The sequence below is a fragment of the Meleagris gallopavo genome, chromosome 22 (assembly GCF_000146605.3).
Source record: "Meleagris gallopavo isolate NT-WF06-2002-E0010 breed Aviagen turkey brand Nicholas breeding stock chromosome 22, Turkey_5.1, whole genome shotgun sequence".
Classification (NCBI taxonomy): domain Eukaryota; kingdom Metazoa; phylum Chordata; class Aves; order Galliformes; family Phasianidae; genus Meleagris; species Meleagris gallopavo.
In genome coordinates this window covers 2,776,999-2,794,530 of record NC_015032.2, presented here as the reverse complement: position 1 = coordinate 2,794,530, position 17,532 = coordinate 2,776,999, and the positions used below count along the sequence as shown (strand labels likewise).

The following is a 17,532-nucleotide window of genomic DNA, read 5'->3' as shown; positions in this document are numbered from 1 at the left end:
CGGGAAGCTAGGGCTGTGCTGGTGCACTGGGAAGCACAAACACAAGCAAGTTTGGAGCCCAAATTGGCAGCGTGTGGCCTCGGTCACCTGGTGCTGATTGTGAAATCAAGGGGAGGTTTTCAATGCAGAGCGAGCTGATGCTGAATCATTAATTGCTTGTTTTCCTGTGCCATCCAGACGACGCCGTTGGGTAATCAATTAAATCTTGCATTGTCATGTGGTGCAAATTGCACTGAAACTTGTCAGCCCTGCAGAGGGCAAGCAGGGGGCCCAGAGAGCCCCTGGGCGGGCAGGAAGGAAGCAGGAGCCCTGCTGCTTGCTGCTGCTCAGTGCGGTTCTGACACTAGGACCTGGTGATGCCAGTAGATGTGATGCAGCAGAGAGCTCTGCTTGGCTGAATTCATAGAAGGAAAAATCATGCTGCAGTGTCAAGCCCTGCTGCGCCATAAAACACCCATGAAACTTTTAAGAGGCCAAAGCTAGGCCAGGGTGTGCCCAACAGTGGGCAGCCCATTGCCAGGACAGCACAGCCCAGCTGTGCCCCGTGCAGCATGCCAGCCCCGCTCGTCCCTTCACTGTCCCCTCCATTGCGTGCCTGGCACTCAGGCATACCCTCACACCAAAGGTTGTTTAGGCACAGCTCAGGAGCGGGACCTGTTTATAGGGCATTCAGCCCCTGTAAAACTGGGTTTATAGGGAAGTAAAATGAGTCCTACGTTGTTACTTTGCATAGCAACGTGTAAATCACAATGCGGGTGCTGACCTTCCCTGGGAGGGAAAGGGAGAGGAAGGGAAATGCTTTGGAAGGGAGGGAGTGAGAGAAGGAGGGATCGGGAGCGAAGGCAAAGGGGAACGCAGAGGCAGGAGTGGGGTACAGACTTGTTCCCCAGACAGGGATTTTTCCAGCCCTCCCACCACTGGCACAGCCCAGCACCAAGGTCAACAGCCCCACAAAGGTGTTCCCTGAGTGGTGAGTGCTTCTCCCCGTGCGTTCCTGGGAGCTGGGATCAGCACTGCGCCTCGAGATGCAATCATAAACAGTCAACAAGAATCACTGCTGCTCCACCAACAAAAAAAAAAAAAGCCAACAGCCACGCAGTGTTAGCAGTGGGTAAAATGATTAAAGATTAACCCCTGCCTCCACCCCTCTGAGAAGTATAGGCCTTGAGGCTAGCAAATCCTTTCAGAGAAATATTTGAAATAAAAGACAACAGATAGGGGACACAGTGAAGGCAGAGAGAGGCAGTAGGGCCAATAGCCTCGGACAAGGGAATCGGCACGATCTGGCCCGTGTTTGCCGATGATAATGCGCCTTTCCAAAGCCCTGATAGACATGGAGATGGCCGATTATAGCGCGGCGCTGGACCCGGCGTACACCACCCTGGAGTTTGAGAACATGCAGGTGCTGGCCATGGGCAGCGGTAAGTCCCCTCCGGCGTGATGGGGCGAGTCGGGCTGCAGGGGGACACGTCCCCAGGGCAGTCACTGAATGGCTTGGGGAGGGCGGGGGGCACGGCGGGGGTCCTGCTGCCCCCAGAGTGAAAGCGAGGTGGCTGAGAGGTGCCCTGGAGCCTAGGGATGGGATTTGTGGTCCTCAGCAGCCTTCAGCCTGAGCTGAGGGCAGAGGGATCTTGCCACTCCCAGGCTCCCATGGAAAGGAAAAAAAGAACCAGAAAGTGCCAACAAAATGCTACCCGTGGCTCAGCAGAAAATCTGCTTTCAGGCAGAAAGCCAGCCCTGTCCATGTAGGAGCAGCTGTAGCTGGATCTTCCCAACAGCAGAAAGCTGCTTGCTGCCTGGCCAGGGTTCAAATCATTCCAAAATGCACCCAAGGACTGCCCCAGGGTTGCTCTGAGACCACGGCCCTGCAGTGCTGCTGTGCAGGGGGAGCATGGGGCCACAGTGCTGCAGGGCTGGGGGTGGCCCAGGCTGGAAGGAAGACAGCAGCCCTGGCTAGGGGGAGATGGGCTCCCTCAGCAAGATGGGATCACACTGAACCCACTAGGACTTGCAACAGTGGCCCATCCATTAGGGAACGAAGGATTCTGCTAGATCAGATGCCCAGCGATAACAGGAGATTCCTCTCCAAGTCCCCCTAAAGTCTCTCTAAATACACAGTTAATGACTAAACTAAGCATGCTGCAGAAAGTGACCCCCAGGCCCTTTTTCCCCCTCTCTTCATGCCACCCTTTTCCCATAGGGCAGTACCAGCAGCACAGCTTTCCCTGGGATGAAACTCCGCTCCCCACGGAGCTGAAGCTGCACATTCCCCTGCCCAGGCCTGGCTGTACCCACCCCAAAGCCACCACCCCTTTGCCCCACCAGCGAGCAGGACCTTTAGGACGAGGCACAGCTCTGCTCCCAGCAGGGAGAAGCCAGGGGAGCTGCCCTGCACAGGGGCTGTGAGCTGGGCTCCGCTAGGTCCGGGGATTCTACAGGACTAGCTCAGGCACAGTGCCACATCCCACAGCCTATGGGCAGATGAGCCAGCTGGGTTATGGGGAACTGGCTCTGCTCTGCATGTGCCCAGTGCCTGGCAGGGGCAGGTGCCACACAAATTAACTATAACTCCAAATGAATAGCCATTAAACTCACTTCACCGCAGCAGCCAGGAGCCCATGTTTCTGGCATTATAAAAGTAAGCTTAATTGGAAAGTTATCCATTAAGAAATAATTCCATTTTTGATCAGCTCTTAGACCAAGAGGGTGTGATTTCTTTGATAACTTCTTTACCTATTTGCAGCATGAAACACAAGCTGCTAGGAAGAATTTATGTGAACTGTCACAGACAGATGAGCAGAGTGACTGGATATGGATTGGCTCTGTTTTCCTCTCTGTTGCAAAGTTCTACGTTTAGATGGAACTGAAAAACCTAACTTTCTTCCTGGAAGAAGCATCATCCAGCTGAGGCCTCTGGATGCAATCAGAGGAAAGCTGCTTGCTCTGCCCTGCAGGAGCGAGGGACACATGGGCCCGGCACTGAGGAGCGGAGGAAGGAGTGTCCTGAGCTGGCACAGGAACACAGCTCCTCAGCCCTGCAGTACAGCAGGGTGTGCCAGGCCCAGAGAGAACAAACTGTGACTCAGGAGAGCAATAGAGGAGGGATGTGAGGAATTAGAAAGAAAGCGGGCAGGGAAATGAGAGCTGCCACCAGAGCTGGAGGAATGCTCTGCATAAGCTCACTGCTAGGATCACAGCATGCACTTCAAGTCACTTGTACCCACACATCTGCATCAAGGGACAGCATGAGAAGGCTGCGTACCTCTTGCTGCAGAGCCCACTACAACCCCTTTCCTGCTAAGCAGAAACTAAAGTTGAAGCCCTACACCTGATGTACCAGCTTAGCCCTCTCCAACACACAGACCCCAGCCAGCAAAGACAGTCCCACCATCCTGGGACCAACCCTCTCAGAGCATTTATCCTTCTGCAGCCCCTCTCTGAAGGGAGCCAGGTGGGAGCAGTTGCAGCCCTCCTGGGTAAGCGTTAACTGCATCCCTGCCAAACCCAAGGGGGGTGTGGGGAGGGAGAAGGTGAGAGGGGAGATGAGGAGCACTGAGCTGTTCCACATAGCCCTGGGGAGGTCAGTGCTCACCCCTCAAAGTGGCTGCCAGGTCCTCAGAAGTGTAAGGTGAACATTCTCTGGGAGCCCCATTGGTTGTGCAATGCCCACCTCTGTGCTATAGGATGCAGGCTGGGTAATGAGCAGTGCCTGAGAGGTCCTCTTCATGATTCTGTCATGCTCTTAGCCTCTGTTGACCTGCTGATCTCCACTACTGTCCTTTGAGGTGGTTGCTGGGATGGATGTACTCCAGTATTAAGGTCTCAGAAGGTTTATATGGCTTTGTAGATCCTAGGTATCATTTGCAAATGGGATTTCCTCTGAGTCCCATGCTGATACAAGAAAATGTGCTTGGGAGGGGACAATTAGATCAACTGAATAACAAGCTGATCCCTTCAGCCTTGAGGTTTGTTTGGCTTGCTGGAGGGATTTTAGTGTAGGGCTTGTATGGTTTTGAGCCTTTCAGGTGTCCTCTCCTACACAGGCTGCTGCTATTCCCCACCCTCCCAAAAACACACTACACATGTCAGTCCCTTTACAGCTTGTAAGGACTGCGGGATGCATCTCATGTCCCATACTCTGGAAGATACGCAGCATACAGCCCTCTCCATGTTATAGTGCTGTCCTTTCTTTCTGGGTTGGCTCAATCAGTCCTTCTTTGCACGGTTAGTATTTGCCCACGAGTTCTCCAGCTGAAGCCATATGCAATTATTGTGCACCGATAGCCTCTTTCACTTGAAGCCTCTTTCAGGGCCGTAACACCATCACCTCACTATCAAACCAGCAGATCCAAGCTGTAAAACCTCAGCTCTAACTGCACCAACTCATTCTCTGGCCAAACTGCAGAGGCCCAAAGCATCTGCAAATCCCCCAGGAATTTTGGCTGTGCTTTGTGACAGCTGCAAATGGGTTTCTGCGTAGCCTGAAGGCATTGCTGGAGTCGAGCTTTGGGAAGAGCTACTTGCCCTGGCACACCAGCAGCATTAGCACATTCTAGATGCAATGACTTAGGATACCCAGAGCACCCACCATTGCTTGTGAACTGCTGCAGCTGCCCAGTTCTTTGGAAAATCACTGGAAAAGGAATTAGGAGATGTTAGCTGTCTGTCTCACTGTGTTCTTGCTGTGTCCTTTCCCAAGCAGACACATCTCCATCAGAAGCAGCCAACCTCAACACCTCCAACAGCATTGGGGTGAGTGCGCTGTGTGCCATCTGCGGGGACCGCGCCACAGGGAAGCACTACGGGGCTTCCAGCTGCGATGGCTGCAAAGGCTTCTTCAGGAGGAGTGTGCGGAAGAACCACATGTATTCCTGCAGGTAAGGACAGAGGGGGACAAAACAGCCCCAACAACTGTGCAGCAAAGCTGAGTTCTGCAGCATGGCCCTTCAATCTCTTCATATCTTCCATTGTCTTCCCTGACCTCATCCTCTGGCTGGAAAGAGTCAGATGCACAGAACAGCTCTTGCTCTGACACTTCTCTGGGAATATGCTGGTAATGCAGCATGCCCATCTCTGCGTGTCCCATGACAGGATAGGACAAGTATGTTGCTCGTACCATTCACACACTGTCCCTTATGCTGCTAGCACAAGGCCCTCGGCTCTGCTGTGATATGCTGCTTGCTGCTCTGAGCAGCTGAGACTGAGAGGTTTGCAGTGGAAAACAAGAATCCTCAGCTTAGAGTGTCAGAATCCTCTGACTTTTTGTGTGATCCACTCCTGACAGCCACTTGGTGAGTGTGAGTAGCAAGATCACTCTAAAAATCAGAGCGATAAGCTCCGGACTTAGCAATGTACGTGAAGCACACAGTTGCTTGCAACCCAGGGCTGTTTAGGATGTCTGCCCAGGAAGCCCCCTCCCCACAGTGGGAAAAGCCAAGGCTCCCAGTTCTCCTGACACCAGATCTTTTATGACAGTGCTTAAAGATCTGCTTTCTGGCATCCATTTGAACAAATCTTAGCTTAGGGCTTCCAAAAGTGTGTTACAAACAAGCCTTTTCAGAGCTACAGAATTCTCCATGGCTGGAAGCCCTTCCATAGATCTATATGCCTTTGTCTTTGCAAGGTTGATCAATCAGCAGCAAATTAGAGCATATTTGCAAGTGAAATTCATGCTGCAAATGGCTACCAGGTTTATGCTGCATACAGGAGATCAGTGTAATGCACCGTCATCTGCAATCGATGTGGTGATACAAGTGGGTAGGGAAGAAGCTGGGTGCTTGCCATCTCCTCTCTGAAGCATGGGCAGCTCAGAGCTGTTTGTGTGCCAGTGATGCCGTCCAGAGGTCAGCAGGAACCTCCTGGAGCCAACACTGCCTTGGAGAGATGTGGAGACTTCAGCCCACTTCTGCCCCTCTCCTCTCCTCTCCTCTCCTCTCCTCTCCTCTCCTCTCCTCTCCTCTCCTCTCCTCTCCTCTCCTCTCCTCTCCTCTCCTCTCCTCTCCTCTCCTCTCCTCTCCTCTCCTCTCCTCTCTCCTTTCCACAGGCTCAGTCTCACTGCTTCTCACACCTCTGTTTCTCCCCAGGTTTAACAGGCAGTGTGTGGTAGACAAAGACAAAAGAAACCAGTGCCGATACTGCAGGCTTAAGAAGTGCTTCCGAGCAGGGATGAAGAAGGAAGGTGGGTGCCTTCCCCTCCCTGCCCTCAGCACAGACCAGCCCTCCCTCGTGGCAGGGCAGGGAGATATTAGCTGTTGCCATGAGCCCCGTGAAGGCCCAGCTGCCCACTTCAAGCCATACAGAGCCCTTGCACTCGGTTAAGGTTCCCAGCAAAGCATGCAGGACTTGTGTGCTTTCAAACTCAGTTCCAGGGGGCCTATTCAGATGCCAGCAAAGACAAAGCCAGGAGAGAATCACAGGGCCATGCCCATGCACCAGAACTGCCCCCTCTTGTACCCACAAGTCACATCCACAGCTTTCAGCTTGCTCACACTATGATGCATGAAGCTCAGAAGAGGTCTGAGTCATTCAGAAGAACTTTGGGAAAACTGCCGTGTCACCTACAAATCCATGTCTGGACAAGTGACTCCAGAAAAACACGCAGCAACCCTTTTGCCTCTCAGTTTGCTCACGTGGATGTAGGTTCTTGTGGGCCCTATGCAGAGAGCTGAGTTGTATCTGATACATCAGCCACAACAGAAAAGACCCAGAGCAAGGTGGAGCATTTCAGTTATCACTCTACCTGGGTTTGCATGGCCCAGGTGACCCCACTAACGTTCCTGCATCTCTGCCTCTGCAGACTTTCAGGTCCCCACAACCCAAACACAGTGGAGATAAATTCAGTCCCTGTTCAGCTCACAGCAGCACTCAGCATAGCAGGGACAACAGGGGCTGCCACTGGACCTGTCAGCTGGTGGCTCTGCTGGAGGAGAGACAAAAGCCCTGCTCCAAGGATGCCGGCCCGTGGAAAGGCCTCTGAGCAGGAACACTTCTCCCCTGTTACAGTAGATGAGGTGTTGCGAGGAACTGGGCTTGACTTTCTTGTAGAACACAGGAATCCTCCTCTCCCCGCAAAGCCCGCTCATCCCATGCCCAGAGCTTTGCTGCTGTCTGTTAATATTCAATAGAAGTTACATTAGGTGCATGACCAGCTAATACTGAGCAAACATTTGGAAAACATCATGGCGTGACTGAACTCGGGGGCCTGCTACTGATAACAAGCAGCATAACCTTGAGAGCTCCTATTTACAGCCGCTGACTGCAGGGCTTTGCTTCTGGCCCAGCCTCATTATTGCTTTTTATCAGGCAGATTTATACATTGAGAACGTATCAATCCAGAGAGCCGCCGGCCTAAGGAAGAGACTGTTCTGTTTCCCCTGCCATCGATCAGTACCTTGTTTGAGCAGATGGCTTTGGGTGACTGCCTTGGCCGTGGTGAGTTACGGCCAGCCCACAGCCCCGTGGCACAGAGAGGCAAATTCTGCACTTCAGCATTGCTGCTGCTTCAGACTCATGGCCCAGGCCCTTCTCTAGAGCACACCAAGCAGGGAGGCATGCTGGGCTCATACCTGCCTGGGACTCTCTACATTAAGGTATAAAGGCGCTCTGTGGCTCTGCACAGATGCATAGGAGCTATTCTGCATTTCCTCCCTTATTGAAGCTGAGAGAGAAGTTTGCAAACTGCACATATGCAGCACAAGAGCTTCTCAAATGCAGCTCACAGATGTTGCATGGACAGATAAAATAGCCGTGCAGATACCTGGCCACTTGATTTCACACATAAGCTTTGGGCTGCCTGTGTGAGCATGGCCAGACTTTCAGACATTCCCCTAAGAAACAGATCCTATACCTTGAAATCAAAATACCGAGAAACAGATTCCTTGAGATGAAACTCTCCCACTGAGCTCTGCAGGTTTTGAGCCAAGTGCTGGGGTTCTGAAACACCCCAGTCCCCACAAAACCAAGTATAGACAGTGTGAAAAAGAATGACCAAATGTAGTCAACTCCTGCAGGCATCATGTCACAAGCCAGACACAGCTGCACCTCTGCCTTGGCAGGCAGGGAAGCTGGGAAACTGCAGCTCAGGAAGTGGTCCAAAGCCTTGCGAAAGAGAACGCTATAAGGCTCTGATAGCTTTTGCTGTGTGTTTCCATGAGCAACCTGCATCTGTGCCAAAATCCTCTCTTGCAGCTGTACAAAATGAACGGGACCGAATCAGCACCCGAAGATCAAGTTATGAAGACAGCAGCTTGCCCTCCATCAACGCCTTACTGCAGGCAGAAGTCCTGGCACAACAGGTACCTCTTCTTTCTTCCTCGGCTGATACAAAGCATCAGGCACTAGGGCTGCTGAGTAGTTAACAGCTGAGTCTTCAAATTACCACCTCCTTCCTAAGCAATTTATCTGCCAACTCAACACTGGTTTTTCAAAGGCATTTGTTACCTGAAACCAGCCCTTCAGTGCTCCTGAAATTGTGCTGCACTAATAGCCAATGGTCTGTTCTGCGTTGGGGAGTCTGCTGGAAGAGAACTGGGCAGTGATTGCAATCCAAGGAGCTGTGACCTTGCACAGGCAACCTCCCTTCCCCAGCAAAAACTCCTGGTTTTTGGTTGCCTGCACAGTTCCACAAGGAATCAGTTTCATGCTTCTTTTTTTTTTAATGTAGATATTCTTTCCAGCGTTTGCTTGAAATTCCTGATTTCCACAAACATACTGCCAAAGCTTACTTCCTAGAGCATTCACTGAATGGAAAACAACTATTTAAAAATCCATCCCCTTGTCCTGATGGAAACAAAGATGGGTTCAAGCTGGAGTGACGGTCCATGTTCACATGGCCGCACAAACGGCCCCCAGGACAGGACTCCATTCTAGGGATGGCTGGAAGGACACCCCCTTCAAGGGGGGATATGCCAGAAGGGCTGCAGGCCAAGTCTCTACAGCAGTGGTATATCCAAGCTCATCCCGTGTCTCACTTCATCCTACACAGGTCCTAATGTATTTACATGCCCTCTGAAAATAACATTGGTGCTGCTCCCAGAGAGGTGAGATCGTGGGGTCTTGAGACCTACAAGGGACGGGCATTCCTGGGGCCCTGAGTCCTGTAGTGTACACGAGGTGGAGGGTTCAAGTGGGGTCTGCTGATAAAACTACAGCTATTGACAAATGTAGGGGAGTTGTTGCTCTCCCACAGAGCACAGACACATTCATTAAACAAGGCAGACTCCCGCATGCTAACTGGTAACTTTTGTATGCCTGGCTAATTAGAACAAGATACTGCTGAGGAGCTGTCTTCTCCAAGATCTTGGGTCACTCACTCAGGGTTTTATTTGCTAAGCCTTCCGGGGCTCTCTGATTAGGGTAATACATGGTGAGATTTTTACAATCTTATTTATTCAATAATATCTCTAGAGCTGGAGAGCTTCCAGGTAACGCAACCTGAAAAAAACCTCGGGTGGCATTTGGACTCCATTTCCTTAGGGAGGTGGCAGGGTCTGAGCTGGCAGGAACAGGACAGGAAGAGCTGATGTTGTACATGAGCAAAGAGGGCAGGCGGAGGGCAGTGATGGGGTTGAGTTAATTGCTTACAGAAGCATGAGGATAAAGTAGTGACGAAGGGCAAATTGTCAGATGAGCTGGGTGACCAGCTATGCATGGGAACGGGGTAGGAAGCTGATGCTTAGGTTTGAGATGTTCTTCCTTGGAGTGATGGTACTTGCAGAGCTCTTAGGTTTGTTCTTAATATGTGAAATGTCCCCGTCTGCCTCTGTGATCACAAATAATTCTCAGTGCAAAAACATAGTAATCTCACTGCTGGGGCCTGCTAAACACAGCACCCAAACCTTCCCAAGTCTGGGATTTGTCTGTGCTCTTGCTGAGGGATCCTTTCTCTCTTCCCAGATATCATCCCCAGTCCTCGTGATGAACGGAGACATCCGAGGGAAGAAGATCGCCAACATTGCCGACGTGTGCGAGTCCATGAAGCAGCAGCTGCTGGTGCTGGTGGAGTGGGCCAAGTACATCCCTGCATTCTGCGAGCTGCCCCTGGACGACCAGGTGAGCCCTGTCCCCCCACTTCACTCTGCCCTGGAGATGGCATTGGGAAGCAAAACGAGGGCTGAGACCTTCAAAGAAAATGAGCATTGTTTGCTCCCCTGTCGTGACTGCCGGCCTGATTGGGAGCAGCATCCATACAATGCCACCGCAGGCCACTTGATGTGCGATAATCAGCCGATGAGCACAGTGGTGATAACAGTGAGCTCAAGTTAGGTACACAATCAGGTGTGCGTTTTGTATGTATCTGCCAGTCAATTGTTTATTAATTATGGCTTGTGCAGCTTTGAAAACCTAAAGCGCTATACAAAATGATTAGGGTAGTGAGACTTAGCAGGAATTCTCGCCTAAGGTCTGCTCAACACTTAAAATCAAACTACTTGTCTATCATTCTTTCTGTTTCTTGACAGGGGATATGTTGCTACTCATTCTCCTACTGTGGAATTACTGAAACTAAACACTATTTTGCTCCCAAAGCAATAAGAAAATCTCTTTTCTGAGTTAAAAAGCAAGAATATATCTGCATTTAACACGAATGATAAATTGACATTTGCTAGTTTCCTAACCAGGGTAAACACCGTGGGTTTGAATTCCTCTGTAAAGTAACTCTGCAAGCCCTGAGGCAGCCTCAAAGAGATACAGGGAGGTTTTTGCTGCTAAACCCAAATGTCAGCGGTCTGCAGCAGATTTTACAGGACAGGGCTGTGCCCTGGCGTTTGAAGGGGATGGGCAGGAACATCACTTCTGGAGGCAGCCAGCACAGTTCGTGTCTCCCACAGGAAGGGATTCAGAGATTCCCATTTAGCCACTGTGCAGTCAAAAAATCAGCCTGGATCAATCTCCAGTCCTGTTACAGGAAGTGAAAGGATCCAGCTGGTCACAGAACCCCAGGCTGAGATCTTCAGTAATCACCCAGCAGCTCTGGGGACTTCAATGACTTTTTACAGCACTTGCTTCCCTTTTTTCTTTCTTTCTTTTTTTTTTTCCTCCATTCTGTGAAAGTGTTCCATTATTCAAAGCAACAGCTAGTCCACTAAACTCCTACGGCAAATGCAACTCAAAAATTATGAAAAACAAAATGGAGCCCAATGGCGAATGACATTTGCACAGCAAAGAGGCTGTGGCCTCACAGAGACCTGGGGCAGCACTGCATAACCTCCTGCATCCTTCTGCCATTTGGAACAGAGGCAGTAAAGCCAGTTAACAGCTCTGCAAACGACAGCAATTTCCACATGAGCTCATTTTACAATTGCGGGGCTGTCAGACTTTTCAACAGAAGAAAAGTGTGGCAGCCCCGCCATTGTAAAATCAAAACCTAAGGAGGCCGTCCGAGCCCTTCCCACAGGGGAGGAGGCGCTTCAAACTGAAGGAGGTCTTCTGCTGTGGTTATCCTGAGCTCTTCTCCTACAACAGGCAGTTCCCAAAGGGCTTTGGAGGGAAGACGAGCTGCATCAAAAGGAATTAATGACATCTACGCTTTTGAGGGTTTGAGTGTGAGAACAGAGACAGCAAATACTCAGAGGAATGCAGGGAAGACAGAAATGCCAGGGAGCAGAACAAAAATACACCAGCCCAGTCCCCAAGGGGCATGAGAGCTGGTCAAGACATGTCTGCTGGGAACACTGAATGTTGGGAAACGCTGGTACATTGCCACTGAAATACTGCCTGAGAATGAATCATCTCTGCCAGCACTTACATACAAAAGGTCACACCCAACTCATTTTTCCTCTGCACCAAAATGTCAAAGCGCTGGGCTTGGTGGGGCAAAGCCATTTCATTTCAAAGTTAAAGTTCTACATTGTTGTGTTACAACTTTTATATTTATCGTTAAAGTTCTACTTTGATGTGTTACAACTTCTATGTTTACCCTGGCTGAGAACAGGCCTATGTACCTCAGGCTGATCACCAAAAGAACAAATATCACTTAAGAGGGTTTTGCCACATTGAAGTAAATTACGTGAACTCTGCTCAAACAAAAAAACCCACAAATTTTATGCAAACAAAGCAGTGTTTCTGTTTCCTGAGCTTTTCTTGAATTTGTAACAGGCAGGAGAGCTCACCGTGAGGCTCCATTCCCCCATTGAGAAGTGCAGTATTTTCAACCTTCTCAAATTTTTGGTAGATGGGGAAGCTCAGTTTTGTGCAGCTCTGCTAATTACGAGCAGCTCAGCGAACACATCCACCCATGTTTGGATAGCGATAGAGAGAAGCTAGATTTTGGCATACAGATAAAGGCTCCCCAGCATCATGCATGCATAGCCTTTTTGCAAGGACCTTCACTCTGTTTATTTTGCATAACTCTTTTACATCCTCTGAAAAAAACAAGCCCTCTCTCAGACATCAGCATCTTTTCTAATCAGTGCTTTCTTCCCCAAGTGACACACTCTCCAGCCATTTCAAGCAGGGTAGGGCTTTGCTCGGCTTTGTCAGATGCTGAGAGATAACACACTGAGAAAGGGAACCATTCCCAACAGGACACACTTTTCAGAATCTCTCCTTTAATGTTTAATGATTGTTTTCTTCAGCAGAGGATCCTGGCTGGACATTAAGAGGCCTCTGTGTCAGGCTGTCCAATTGTTAACTTCTGTTTCTGCCCAAATCTCTGAAATTTTTAACTGAAGGAGAGCAAAAGATTCAGAACATTCTCAGGAGCCAACAGAGGGTATAAAATGAAACACTTCAATCATTAACAGCGGGGCAGAAAAACATCCCCTTGGCTTCCCTGGCCCAAACGCCCGTTGCTGCAGAAGGAGCGAGGTGACCAGAGGGTGACCCCAGCAGCCAGCAGATGGGTCTCCACGAGTGGGATTTCAGCAGGATGTGGGCGCTGCTCAGAGATAAAGCGCAAGCAAAACATCATCTCCCCTCACACGGGCACTTGGGGAAGAATCATTCCTGGCCCTCCAATCCTGGGCCACTGAACACAGCTCAACCTTGTGTCAGACACAAGGCTGACACAAGTAATGCATCCCTACTCTTACAGGTGGCACTGCTGCGGGCACATGCGGGTGAACATCTGTTACTGGGAGTTGCCAAGAGGTCCATGGTTTTCAAGGATGTCTTGCTGCTAGGTAAAGAGTGCACTTCTGCTCCCCACCAACTGCTTCTGCTAAGCTTCCCTGCCAGGCTAAAGGGGTGGGTGGCTCAGTGTCTGCGGGCATCCTTTCTGCAGGGTGGTGGATTGAGCCCTTCTCTGTTTTAGGGAGCCAAGCACAAGCTTTAGGTGTAGCTAGGCCTGGCTCACACTCACATCAATGACATGCTGCTGTGGCAAACACGGAGGACAGTGAACATCCACATCGCTCCTTTGGGTCAGCATGAGCAGGCAGTGGTATGGCTGAGAAAACAGCTCTTGCTCCTCAGGCAGCTTCTTCTTGCTTGAGTGATTCCCAATAGGTTGCTCTGGCAACTCAGATCATCATTTCTGGTGGGCCATGATAGGGATGGGACTGAAACAGAAACTTCTTAAGGCTTCCATTGTAAAATTATCTCAACATTTGTCCCCTGGATTTTGAACTCCTTGCTACTCTTATAAAGGCTTGGGCAATGCCAAGGTGATGGTCTCTGTGCTGCTTGTCCAAAGGGAATGACCACATCATCCCGCGGAACTGCCCTGAGCTGGTAGAGGTGAGCCGTGTGGCCATCCGCATCCTAGATGAGTTGGTCCTCCCCTTCCAGGAGCTGCAGATAGACGACAATGAATACGTCTGCTTGAAAGCCATCATCTTCTTCGACCCAGGTATGAGCCAGATTGCAGCAGGCAAGGGTTGCCAGCACAGGGAACAGTCTGTTATGCCCACTAATACTAACTGGAAGTTGTGGAAATGCTGCCTGATCTCCTCTCAGGCCCAAACTTTCTTAAAGGGAGGGGTGAAGTCAGTCCAAGAGGAAAACACCTGCTGCTGCTGACAGTACAGTATCAGACAGCTCGCCTCAGCCTGTGCCCAGAGCTCATGCTATCATTAAAGGACAGTTACTGGGGGAGCAGCCTGGATGGCTTTGCTCTGTGTGTTGTTTCAGATGCCAAAGGACTGAGCGATCCCTCCAAGATCAAGCGGATGCGGTACCAGGTGCAGGTCAGCCTGGAGGACTACATCAATGACAGGCAATACGACTCGCGGGGCCGCTTTGGGGAGCTGCTGCTGCTGCTGCCCGTGCTGCAGAGCATCACCTGGCAGATGATAGAGCAGATCCAGTTTGTCAAGCTCTTTGGCATGGCTAAGATCGACAACCTGCTGCAGGAGATGCTGCTGGGAGGTGAGTATGTGAGGGTCCTGCAAGAGGACTCTCAGTGCTCCCCAATCACCATCCCATTGGGGACCACATATCCATTGTTCTCCACCTGAAAAAGGTGGAGACTCGGCCTGTAAGCAGGTCAGCACCTTGACTTGCATGAAAATATCTCCCGTCAATTGCTATGATAACACAGACTACTCCATTTCTATTCCCCTGAAGAGCTGCTTTACTTTGCAACCCCCAAACTCCTGCCAGCCAGCTGTTTCTCTAGTCCTCCTCTGTCAGAAGAGAGCCAGCAAAACTAAAGGGTCTGAAAGATCAGCTTGACAGTGTGTCCCTGCCCTCCTGAGCTGTCTCTGTCTGCCACTGTGGCAACAAAAGTGATATGCACGTTTTTAGGTTCATCAAGTGAAACGCCACATGCTCACCACCCCTTGCATCCTCATCTGATCCAGGAGAACCTGGGAACAAACGTCATTGTGGCCAACACAATGCCTCCTCAGATGCACAATGGGCAGATGTGTGAGTATCACCAGGAAGATGGGAGCTTTCCGGTGTGTGTGGAGGTAGTTTCTACCTTGCAAAGAAATTTCAGTGCAAGATAGAGCCTCTGATCAAGTGTGTGAGAAATTCCTATGCAGAAAGGAGGGAAAGACAAACAGAGAAGTGGGTTAGATTAGATTAGACTAGATTCACTGATTCAACAAGATGTTCCATGTCAGACTGCAACTTTTACATAGCCCTTAAATTCAGGGATGAATGATCCCATCCAGTGCCTAATGAAATCAAAGGAAAGGCTCCCCTTCCCCTGAATGCCTCAAACATGCACTGCTTCCTCTGCAAAAGCACAAGAGAATCTGGTTCACCACTTAGGGCTACCACATGGAAATCTGGACTGAGATGAGCTCAGCTGGCCAAAAAGTGTGGCCAGCTTTTTGATTTAAAAGGCAGCAGCTCTCTTCATCCACTGCTCATTATTATGGCTCTTCCAGGACACCTACTTGCGTCTGCATGTGAGGGCTGCCAGGCAGCCAACATGCAAGCCATTAGGAGCTAGGGTTTAGCTAGAGAGCCTCTTTCTTGCTTACACCTGAACCTCACACAGACAAGACAAATCCCAGTGCCATGAGGTCTATTGACCCTCTTCTAATTTTGCTTTTCTCTCTATAGCTACTCCAGAAACACCTCAGCCATCTCCACCCGCAGGTTCAGGGCCAGAGCAGTACAAGCTGCTGCCCGGAGCCATTGCAACTGTGGCAAAACAGCCCACCTCCATCCCACAGCCTGCCATCACAAAGCAGGAGGTCATCTAGCAGCCCGCAGAGCAGCTGGCCGCATTTAGAAGACCATGTGGGAGAAAAGCCTGAGCAGACTCCGTCACTGTGAAAAAAGCCATCCCAAGGTCCTCGGGCACGAGCACACGGACTTGCTTATCGGACTAGCCCACCACTACCAAAAGCTGTCTTCCTGCAGCTACAGACAGCACATGCCACGGAGAGCCTTGAGTCACAGAACTAAGACTGAAGCCTTACTGAAACCACGTTCCTTGTAAGAAGGGCCAGACTGCTGCCCTTCCCAATTGGGAGGCTGCAGTGCCTGGCTGGGGACACTGCAGCTAGCTGTTCTGCCATTGCTACCTCTCAGCATCCATTCGGTGTACACCAGACCCTGTGAACAAGTGATCCTCCAAACCAGAAGGCTGTGCTGGGTGAAAGGAAAGGCTTCATTCCCACAGCTGTGCCGGTTCCCCAGGCTGCCCCTGGTGCAGCCAAGCTTCACTGAGGTGGGAGCTGCCCCAGGAGCACTGCTGCATCAAAGCGTGCTGGGGTTTGCCCAGCAGCACTGTCAGAACTGCTCCTCAGCCACAGCCCATCCCAGATCTTTCCTCGGTCACTCTCCAGCAAACCAAGCCCTCGGCCAGGTCTAACAAATCTTTCCAGCTGATACAGGGGCAAAGCCTGTCCCACCAAGATTCTCCTCTGTTTGGGCTCTTCTGCTTTTGGATGGGTTTTGCTGTTTCCTCACCTGGGGCTGCCCACCCCAGGCCTCAGAGGCAGCCACTGCCAAGCCCTTCACACTGCTGCCTTCTCACCACCCACATAGGGCAGCTGCAGCCTGTGGGTTCAGGAAGTGTCACCTAGCGGGATGGGGCCAGCCCTGCACAGGCTGGCTGTGGGCAGTGCTGCTTGAAAAACCAGCAGGCCCAGTGCTGCTTCTGAGCTGCCAGAGAACTGTGTGGTGCTGGTTCAGAAAAAGCAGGGGCAGGACATGTGAAAGGGAGAGAGCCTCACACATGGGCTGCCTCATGCCAGGGGATTTGTGACCAGTAGTTCAGTTCAGAGCCAGCTGAGGTATGTGTCCAGTTCAGTGCCACTCCCTTTGCAGAGGGTGAGTGCCTGATAACAGATTTATAGGGCTTCATAACAGGATAAGAATTCCTTATGGCTCCTCCAGATCTCAGAGGGTTCGGGAACAGTCCCCTCATAGCAGAACACTTCAAGTCCTGCTGTGAGGAGTGACAGAGGTCAGAGCCAGACCCCTGCAGCCTGTACCAGTAGCGCTGCCCCAGCAATATCCTGATCTCCTGTCTGCCCAGTGCTTTTGTCTAAGGCCTGCCAGGGCTGCAGCCTCACCAATACGACCTTTGGTTTACAGCCGAAATCAGGCCAGCGGCCTTCCTGGAGCTCACACAGCAACTTCAGGCTTTCCTTCTCACTCATTGCTGGCAGCACCGAGGCAGAGGTGCCAAGAAAACCTGGAATGAGTGCTTTTCATCGGAAGAGACTCGGCAGCAGATGTGCAGCATCTGTGCTCTGGAAAATCCAGCATGGAAGAAAACAATCCTGGTTATGCGCTGGGGCAGCAGATCTAACCATCCACAGACCATGTTCCTGATGGTCCCTGCCCCGTGGTGGGCACCCACAGCTGCCAAGGGGCCCAGAGAGGTCCCTGGGATGGATCTGAGCTGAGCCAGAGGAGCTGCAGATCCCTCCCTCGTTCGCCAATGCAAAAAGGAACCACCTCGCCTTGCACTGGTGGCATCCTGAGTATTGTATCGTCTCTCAGAGCTGGTGGCATTATACCCAGTAATTTATTGCAATGATGAAGCCAATCATTTTCTGTAAATTATTTTGTAAATCACATTGATTATTTATAATTGGGAAATTAAATGCAAAAAAACTTCACAACCAGGCTGTCTTTTCCAACCTCAGCAACCCCTTTTCCTGTATGCAGAGATACTCTGTGGGG

At 50.8% G+C, this 17,532-nt stretch overlaps 1 protein-coding gene across 2 annotated transcripts; it reads left to right on the top strand.

The window, feature by feature from the left end:
* The first annotated feature begins 1,130 nt into the window (after window positions 1-1,130).
* Window positions 1,131-17,304, top strand: HNF4A (hepatocyte nuclear factor 4 alpha). 2 transcript variants are annotated; one of them, XM_019622152.2, is made up of 10 exons: window positions 1,131-1,421; window positions 4,700-4,877; window positions 6,084-6,178; window positions 8,188-8,294; window positions 9,895-10,050; window positions 13,031-13,118; window positions 13,631-13,786; window positions 14,068-14,304; window positions 14,683-14,805; window positions 15,454-17,304. In XM_019622152.2, exons 1-10 carry the CDS (start codon window positions 1,301-1,303, stop codon window positions 15,594-15,596), a joined length of 1,404 nt encoding a protein of 467 aa, XP_019477697.1. In that variant the 5' UTR covers window positions 1,131-1,300; the 3' UTR covers window positions 15,597-17,304. The 2 variants fall into 2 exon arrangements, with proteins under 2 accessions (XP_019477697.1, XP_003212028.2); XM_003211980.4 differs by having other exon boundaries at window positions 1,134-1,421; window positions 4,703-4,877.
* The last annotated feature ends 228 nt before the right edge of the window (window positions 17,305-17,532 follow it).

Bases quoted from the DNA above. Each gene is read 5' to 3' on its own strand.
- HNF4A (XM_019622152.2), top strand. From the start codon at position 1,301: ATGATAATGCGCCTTTCCAAAGCCCTGATAGACATGGAGATGGCCGAT. The intron at 13,119-13,630 runs GTAAAGAGTGCA...GCTTGTCCAAAG, and splicing joins CAAGGATGTCTTGCTGCTAG to GGAATGACCACATCATCCCG. The intron at 13,787-14,067 runs GTATGAGCCAGA...GTGTTGTTTCAG, and splicing joins CATCATCTTCTTCGACCCAG to ATGCCAAAGGACTGAGCGAT.